The sequence below is a fragment of the Camellia sinensis genome, chromosome 14, assembly GCF_055761805.1.
Source record: "Camellia sinensis isolate YWXY chromosome 14, ASM5576180v1, whole genome shotgun sequence".
NCBI lineage: Eukaryota > Viridiplantae > Streptophyta > Magnoliopsida > Ericales > Theaceae > Camellia > Camellia sinensis.
Window position 1 is genome coordinate 19,867,641 of NC_138974.1, and position 8,895 is coordinate 19,876,535.

The 8,895-nt window shown below is 40.4% G+C and overlaps 1 protein-coding gene across 2 annotated transcripts; it reads left to right on the plus strand.

Moving 5' to 3' along the window:
* The first annotated feature begins 4,165 nt into the window (after positions 1-4,165).
* Positions 4,166-8,435, plus strand: LOC114257573 (transcription factor IIIA). Of its 2 annotated transcripts, XM_028197354.2 has the most exons (7): positions 4,166-4,498; positions 5,176-5,324; positions 5,632-5,772; positions 6,830-7,121; positions 7,269-7,504; positions 7,720-7,863; positions 7,954-8,435. In XM_028197354.2, the coding sequence occupies exons 2-7, from the start codon at positions 5,196-5,198 to the stop codon at positions 8,146-8,148; spliced, it is 1,137 nt and encodes a 378-aa protein (XP_028053155.2). In that variant the 5' UTR covers positions 4,166-4,498; positions 5,176-5,195; the 3' UTR covers positions 8,149-8,435. The 2 variants fall into 2 exon arrangements, with proteins under 2 accessions (XP_028053155.2, XP_082762628.1); XM_082906502.1 differs by lacking the exon at positions 5,176-5,324 and having other exon boundaries at positions 4,291-4,498.
* The last annotated feature ends 460 nt before the right edge of the window (positions 8,436-8,895 follow it).

Genomic DNA, 8,895 nt, shown 5'->3' on the forward strand with positions numbered 1-8,895 from the left:
GAGGCATGATGGCCGAGGAGTCGAAATGCACAATTCAATATATGATGAATGCACATGAAACTACAGCTAAAACCTAACTCCATCATGGATAATTCGGAGTGTCGGTGACTGGGGAATTGAGACACATTCCGTCACTCGGAGTACGAAATGTACCTCGTTTCCCGTGCCTGGGCTAACTCCTATCCCGGATACGATGCGATATGCATGACATGCATGAAATGCAACTAAGATACAATCATAACATACACAATGCTATGGAAATGAGATGTCTCGAAATGTGTGCACACGGGCACGCAAACCGAGATGCCTCGAAGTGCGTGCACACAGGCACGCAAACCGAGAAAATGCATGAATGTAATGAAAATGAGACGCCTCGAAATGCGTGCACACGGGCACGCAAACCGAGGCGATGGCAAAATGCTATAAAAATAAGGTGTCTCGAAATGCGTACACACGGGCACGCAAACCGAGGCAATGGTAAAATGCTATAAAAAATGAGGTACCTTGAAATGCGTGCACACGGGCACGCAAACCGAGGCGATGACGGAATGCGATGAAAATGAGGTGTCTCGAAATGCGTGCACACGGGCACGCAAACCGAAGCAATGGTGGAATGCGATGAAAATGAGGTGTCTCGAAATGCGTGCACACGGACACGCAAACCGAGGCAATGGTAAAATGCGATGAAAATGAGGTGTCTCGAAATGCGTGCACACGGGTACGCAAACCGAAGCAATGGTGGAATGCTATGAAATGACATGGAAACATGATATGGGCTTACACCAACGTGAGTGAGCCTCAGCCACACTCACATAGGATGCCGGCGGATAAAAAAAGGGTGCCTCGAAATGCGTGCACACGGGCACGCAAACCGAGGCAATGACGGAATGCGATGAAATGACATGGAAACATGATATGGGCTTACACCAACGTGAGTGAGCCTCAGCCACACTCACATAGGATGCCGGCGGATAAAAAAATGGGTGCCTCGAAATGCATGCACACGGGCACGCAAACCGAGGCAATGACGGAATGCGATGAAATGACATGGAAACATGATATGGGCTTACACCAACGTGAGTGAGCCTCAGCCACACTCACATAGGATGCCGGCGGATAAAAAAAGGGGTGCCTCGAAATGCGTGCACACGGGCACGCAAACCGAGGCAATGACGGAATGCGATGAAATGACATGGAAACATGTAACAATCATCCTAATGGAATTTCAGCAGTAAAATATGGGGGAAAACAGTCCCGAAATGAGGCGAAATGACATGAAATGCATGGAATTGTCCCGAAATGCGAATTTAGGCACCCGAAATGACCTATGGCTATGCCAAACATACACAATATGGACATGTAATGCAAAGACAGAAGCTAGGCAGTCCCAAAAAAGGCACTTTCACAGTTATAAACATGGCCAAACAGCAAGCATAGGTATGGCAAAAATGGCATGCAAGAATAGGGGCCAAATGAGGGGTAATGAAGCAAGTGATATAAGCAAAACCCAAACTGAAAAATTTCCTTCTAAAACATTGAAGAGGGACCAAAAATATGAATATTTATAGTATATGGCAGCCTCAAAATCAGTATACAAACATGATAGAAATGTGATGCAAAATAAGGCCCAAAAGTGGCTATAACATGAGGTATGCAAAATAATCACCAAAAAGCCAAAGACCCTAATAAAACATGTAGAATGGACCAAAATAAGCACTTTTCCAGAACTGTAAAATGGCCAAAAACAAAAGCATGGTAGGCTAACTAAACATGCAAGAATGGGGAATAAAAGAGGGATATAACATGAAGTGACCTATGGAGGCTCCAAACCATGAAAGGACCTAGATGAAACATGAAGAATGGACCAAAATAAACACTTTTTCAGAACTGTAAAATGGCCAAAAACAAAAGCATGGTAGGCTGCCATTGCATGCAAGAATGGGGAAGAAAAGAGGAGTATAAAGGTAGGTATAACATGGAAGTCCCAAATGGTGTTGAGCCCTTCTTCAATGTTGAAGAGGGGCTCAAAATAAGCCTAATATCAATTTACAACATACTCGAAAACAAATTGCTCATGGGCCAAAAATAGCATGCAAGATTATGACATATAAGAAGATCAATGAAGCAAGTGTGTCATGGAGGGCTCAAACAAGGTTGAGCCCTTAATGAAAAGTGAAGATGAGCTTAAAAGAGGGTCTTTTTCAGTTAGGGCCGGAGCTTGAAACAAAAAGCAAGTGGGGCTTACAAATAGATCAAGAAAAATGGTCAAAGTGAAGAAAAGGTTACTCACCCTTGAAGACTCAAACTTTTGTTGCTTCTTGGATCAATTTGCAGCTTCTTTGGCCTTTGAGAAACCTTCCTTGTTGCTGGAAATGAGGTGGTGGTGGTAGAGCTTGGTGGTGTAGAAGAAATGATGGTTAGGGACTTAGGGTTTTTCAAGGAAATGAGAGGTATAGAAATGGAGTTGTATATGGAAGCTTGAAGGTGAAGTTTTCTAACCACAACAAAGGAGGCCACCAGCTGGTTATAAGGGTCAAAAAGGGAGTGTAAAGGTGGGGGAAAAGGAGAGTAACTTTCCCCCAAGAAATATCCCCCGGATAAAGATCTTTTCTGGGGGATAAAGCTCCACAGCTGTAAAGTGCACAGTGCAAGGAATACGGACGGCCTGGTACTTTTGTTGCAGGTGGCCGGCCGGCCACACCCCCTAGCCGGCCGGCTAGGGGTCAAAAGGGTCAATCAGATTTTCTGGCCGGCCACCAACTGGTAGGGTCCTCCTATGTGTGTACAACACAACCCTGTGGTTCAAAATCCAAGAAAGTGGGTCCAAGGGGTTCAACATTAGCTCGGAAAGAGGGGTTCAAAAGGATCAGGTGGAATTACTGGCCGGCCATGAACTTTTAGGGTCCTCTCATGTGTGTACATCACAAATATGTGGTTCAAAGTTCAAGAAAAAGGGTCCAAGGGGTTCAACATTAGCCCGGAAGGAGGGGGTCAAAAGGGTCAAGTTGAATTACTGGCCGGCCATGAACTTTTAGGGTCCTCTCATGTGTGTACATCACAAATATGTGGTTCAAAGTTCAAGAAAAAAGGGTCCAAGGGGTTCAACATTAGCCCGGAAGGAGGGGGTCAAAAGGGTCAAGTTGAATTACTGGCCGGCCATGAACTTTTAGGGTCCTCTCATGTGTGTACATCACAAATATGTGGTTCAAAGTTCAAGAAAATGGGCCCAAGGTGTTCAACATTAGCCCGGAAGTGCGAAAAACGGGCGCCGGAGGGCGTCGGAGGATGTATAACTGGTTGTTGCAACAATTGCTGGCCTCCTACCCTTTAGTGACCTTCCTAGTGATAAAACAGAGGTACCTGCCAAAAATGAACGAAAACCGTTGCAAAATGAATGTTCGGGGGCCAAAACACGCAGTTTGGGGTCCTGAAAATGGGCTGTTAAGCACCGAAAGTGGCATTCGGCCACGAAGTGGGTTTCTCAGACCCCAGTGTCCCTCAAAAGGGAGAAAATAAGATGTATGCCAAAAATCAGAGCAAACGGAGATGGTTAGGCGGTCCCGAACTGAGGCATACGGCCAACGGTCCCGAAAACCGGGAACCGGACTCCGAAATGGGCAAAATGTAGCCTACAGCCACTGAGACATGGTCTACGGGACCTCTCCTTCCCCTCAGGAAAAGAAACAGAGAAAACCGAGTCTGGTTCGCAAACCGAGACAAGGCACAGAAGAGGGTTCGGAAGTCCGGAGGCAGGGCTCACGGCCGTGACTCTGAAACTTCTGAACAAGCACATTATGCAACATCACCAAGCGCTCAATCAGTGACGTCTGAGTCTTAAGGTCGGTAAAAAATGGGGTGTCTACACCATCCGACCATTGTGAGAAATTATTCGTTGGTCCTAAGGAACAATTATGAAAATGTTTGAGGGTCACAATTTTTGTGGTTACAATGGCTCAAAATTGTCAAAATGACGTCGTTTTGGGTGCAAAACATGTCAAAACGACATCGTTTTGACAGTTTTGAGGCATTGTGACCACAAAAATTGTGATCCTCTAACATTGTTGAACAATCATATTTTAGGTGTGTTCTCATCAGTAGATGTTAAAATTTACAATTTGTACCGAATGATTAAGAAATATAAAAAAATATAAAAATATGTGATTAGTGAGGGGACATGGCTATGTGATGCGACTAAACCAACTAATAATTTTTCCACATGTAGTGTGTATAGTAACTTTTGTGCAGCCCACCACACTAAATCAATTCTGAAAACCCTATCTGAGCAAAGAAGCCACCTTTCCTCATTGGAGATCATTTCAAACGGCGCCTCAAACTCGACTCGCTTTCTACTAATCTCTCTCCTCTGCCCCCCTCTCTGGGTTATAGAAGCATCAGATCTCTCTCTCTCTCTCTCTCTCTCTCTCTCTCTACGTTCTTCATCTTCCCTCAGGCTCATCCAACCGTTGCATCGTCCTGTCAATCCGGTGTCGCATTCAAGGTACTACGAAGTTGATTTTGTCATATGTTTTTTTTTTAAAAAAAAAAAAAATCGGTGCAGTTTTTTTTAATGATGATTGGAAGTTGTTTATATTCTCAGATTTACAAAATTTTTTGTTTGCCTGATCTGTGTTGAAAAAAAAATTTAAAAAAAAAAATCATATTTTGATTTCCAAAGTTTAATCACATCAACAGCCTAAATCCTAACCCTAAACCCTAAACAGCTGATATTGTTATTTTTTGGGTTTTTTCAAAAGCATTGGTTCGTTTGTAAGTAAGAATTTAGAATTTATCTTGTTGTTCTGTTAAGCAAGAGGACCAATAATTCAGAAAAGATAAAATCTTTTGCTTACTTCATCCATATGAGACTTAGTTTAGCTTATTACTGCTTGTCCTTGCTGTTGAACATTTGGAATTATGTTGGCTTTAGTTTTTCACCATGCTTTTGACAGTTATCATGTGCTTGAATAATTTGTCTTCTGTTGTGCCTTGTGTTCCCTTGGGATTGGACCCTCGTTTGTGATTTGTTAGTGGCTTTAGGATCTCAACATTGATGATTTAGTCTAAATTGTTATTTGCTTTAGGATGTTATTGTTTTATGTTAAATTGTTTCCATGAAAAGTGTTGGTGGCTATGTTGTTTTTTTCTTCTTCTCCTGAGTATTGGGTATGTGTACAGAGAGGCTGCTTCCTCCAAAAATGGAGAAAGGAGGAAGCGAGAGAGAAGTACCAATATTCAGAGATATAAGGCGATACTACTGCAAGTATTGTGGTATCTGTCGCTCCAAGAAGTCTCTCATCACCTCTCATGTCCTCTCTCACCACCAGGTTTGTTGCTTATACATGGACACGTCTATACATGTTATTCTTCAATTCTTGTATCATGGATAATAAAAAAAATTACATTTTCAGTTCAGTTTATGTGGTTGATCACCAACCGATCCATGTTTTTTATTTTGTCCAAATCCAATCAAGTGTCAATGATCTAATGACCCACTACTTTAATGACCCAAATTTATTTATTTTTCTCCCTTTTTTGTCCGGCTGATTCAATTTGATTTGACGTGAGTTGATAATTTTTGATCTCATATTTGTTAACTGATTTCGTTATTTGCATTTCCTGGGCTTCATTTAGGATAAAATTGAAGACAATGATGGTGTTGATGGAAATGGGGAAAAGAAGGAAGTGAAGTCAAATAATACGTGTGAACAATGTGGCACAAGTTTTCAAAAACCTGCACATTTGAGGCAACATATGTTAAGCCATTCAATCGAGGTATTCATAATTATTGTTGTTGGTTTCACATGTTTGTATATGCATTAATAGCATGCCTTGATATCTCTTTCTTGCTCCATGGTTGGTAAACGGCCCACCTTTATAGCTTGTAGTTAATGATTTGAGATTCAGTTTTTTCTTTCCTAACTTTGTTGGGTTGGGTATATTGTTTCTTGTTCCTTATTGTGGGAGATCTTCTTGATGTTTAATTCTGGAATGTGCTGTTACTTTCTTGGCCATTTGAGTAATATCTAACAATCCACTCGTTGTTGAATAGTCAAAATGATTTTTTGGTTGCCCAGTTAACACGCTAATTTGTTATATCAATAATTTTCTGTTATAGTTGCAATGTGACTGTTTATAATATTTTTATTTGTACTAGATGTACGCCAAGAAATATGCGACAGTGCTATGGTAGAAGCTGGCCTTATTCCTTTCAAAGGGAAGAATTTTTTGAATTTCAATTGTTCACCAAGTGCCTTTTAAATGTTGATCCATAAATTACTAAATTTTGTGCAAGTATGAATATATAAGTAGATATACATTTGCAAACATGTATGACTAGTTAAATTGTTCAGATCAGATCTAGTATACATGTTATACCTATTTTTGTCCGGGAATATAATTATGTTTTTCTACATCCTTATGGATGATGAAGCTTTAGCATGTGCTTTGGTTGGTTGAATGTACAAAGCTTATGTTTCTGACTTTTTTTCTTCCCTAATCACAACTTGGCATCTGTTCAAAATAAATAATTGTGCAGGGCTAAAAGTTTTAAATGATTGAAATAATATGACAAAACCCATTGATGTTGTTGTGTGAAGCATTGGATCCCAAATAAAGAACTCCAAAATGCGAGAGGCAGCAGTCTCTTCCTTGAATGGATTAGTACCAGGCAGGGGGACCTCCTGAGAAGCTCCATCAAGTAAGCCTCAATCACGCACTGTTCCATTTTAAGGTTTGACGGCTTCTTCATTTGTGTATTGTAATTGAGTTCATGAAATCTATGAAATTTGAGCTTTTAGGTACTTAACAAAGACTATATATTGTATTGCAGAGGCCATTTACTTGTCCACTGGATGATTGCAATTCCAGCTACAGAAGGAAAGACCACTTGACGCGACACCTTCTTCAGCATCAAGGGAAACTTTTTGAGTGCCCTGTTGAGAATTGCAACAGCAGGTTTGCTTTTCAAGGTAATATGAAGAGGCATGTCAAGGAATTTCATGAGGAGGAATCATCTTCTTCCAATGGCGATAATGGTCCGAAGCAGTACATCTGCCAAGAAATTGGGTGTGGGAAGGAATTTAAATATGCATCAAAACTGCGGAAGCATGAAGCTTCTCATGGCAAGTTGCTTTCTTTTGAATTTTCATCTTTTTTGTTATTATTCTTCTATTTAAGTGGATGATTAGTGGAACAAATAAGCTCTCCATTCTTCTATAATGAATTTGCAATTTGGAAAGCCCCCCTGATAAAACCCTCCACAATTGCAGTTGAGTTGGTTACAGTGGAGACATTTTGTTCAGAACCAGGCTGTATGAAAAATTTTACTAATTTGCAATGCCTCAAGGCCCATCTCCAGTCTTGCCACCGGCATATTACCTGTGAGGTATGTGGGACCAAACAACTGAAGAAGAACATCAAAAGGCACCTCCGGACCCACGAAGCAGGGTGTTCATCTGAGAGAATTAACTGCAATTTTAAGGGTTGCCAACACACATTTTCAACTGTAAGTTGCAGCTAGCCTTTTGATAATTTCATATGTAATTTATCTAGCTGTTTGGTGAGGTTGTAAAGCAATTTTTTATTCTGCAAAGCAATAAATTTTGTAGAATGCTGGACAAATGATGCATTACCCTTTTAATCTAATATCATTTAATTAATTAGCTCATTTAATATTGTATTAGTTTTAATATTTTTTTACTTAATATGTACTTTTGTCAGAGATCAAATCTCCATCAACATGAGAAAGCTGTGCATCTTGAACTCAGGCGTTTTGCTTGTAGCATTACCGGTTGTGGTATGAGATTCACATTCAAACATGTGAGAGATAAGCATGAGAAATCTGGTTGCCACGTTTATACCTATGTAAGCTTTGTGCACCATTTGGGTTTTTCTTTTCCCTTCTCCAGGTAGGGTGGTGTAGTGAACTGATTTCATTATTTGCTTTGGGTTCAGGGGGACTTTGAAGAGTCTGATGAACAGTTCCGATCAATACCAAGGGGTGGGCAGAAAAGGAAGTGTCCAACTATAGAAACTCTCACACGGAAGAGGGTTTGCCCTCCAAGTGAATCGGATTCTATTATGAATCAGGGTCCTGATTACCTCTCCTGGTTGCTCTCCACTGAAGCTGAGGATGATGGCCAGCAATGAGTTATGCCCATTAATTTTAGCGCCATCTAGGTTCAATTTTGATCTCTTAGTTGTATTTTCTTCCTCTTTGGGGTTCTGTTATAAGCTGTGTGTTTTACATGTTGTATAGAATTAGATACGAATGGTATGTTGTATTGTGCGGGTCTTCATGTCCTCTGCATCTATTGTCCACAATGGAGCCATGTAATATTGAGCTAGGGTTTATGTTGCTGTGTATTGTGTGCTTAATTGTTCCATGTTTTGCCCATTTCTATGAATGATATGTCAAATCTTTTGTAGTCCACAAATGTTGGCATGAATTGTAAGACGGGATGTGGCACCTAAAGAAAACACCCAAAAATAAATAAATAAATAAACCTAATCAGCAGAAGCAGTGCAAGCTGTTATTTTTGTTAAAGTGCGATGCTTCTATAAATTTCTCGAAACTCCTTAGATCTGTAATTAAACCTGCTCATGATTGGGCTAAGATGATGACTAGTAATGATAAGCTCTATTTATACATACTAGTTGGATAGCCTGTGTGGGGTTGCATTGTTGTTGGCTGGGAATAATAGCCAATAGCGAGGCAACACATAGTTAAGAAGGTATATGTGATTTAATAAGTATTTTATTTATTTATTTGTTTTGGAGAAAAGATAAAGAGCAATAATATAGAAATATATGCAAAAGAATGTTACAAAACATTGAGAAAGTATGTCAGCCCCTTCTAGAGGCTGCCTTTGCTACTTCATGGGTACCTTTCACTAC

What these genes read in the sequence shown, in the direction of transcription:
- LOC114257573 (XM_028197354.2), top strand. Translation starts at nt 5,196, where the DNA reads ATGGAGAAAGGAGGAAGCGAGAGAGAAGTACCAATATTCAGAGATATA. An exon ending in TGTTAAGCCATTCAATCGAG is followed by an intron (nt 5,773 to 6,829) that starts GTATTCATAATT and finishes ATTGTATTGCAG; the next exon opens with AGGCCATTTACTTGTCCACT. An exon ending in GAAGCATGAAGCTTCTCATG is followed by an intron (nt 7,122 to 7,268) that starts GCAAGTTGCTTT and finishes CCACAATTGCAG; the next exon opens with TTGAGTTGGTTACAGTGGAG.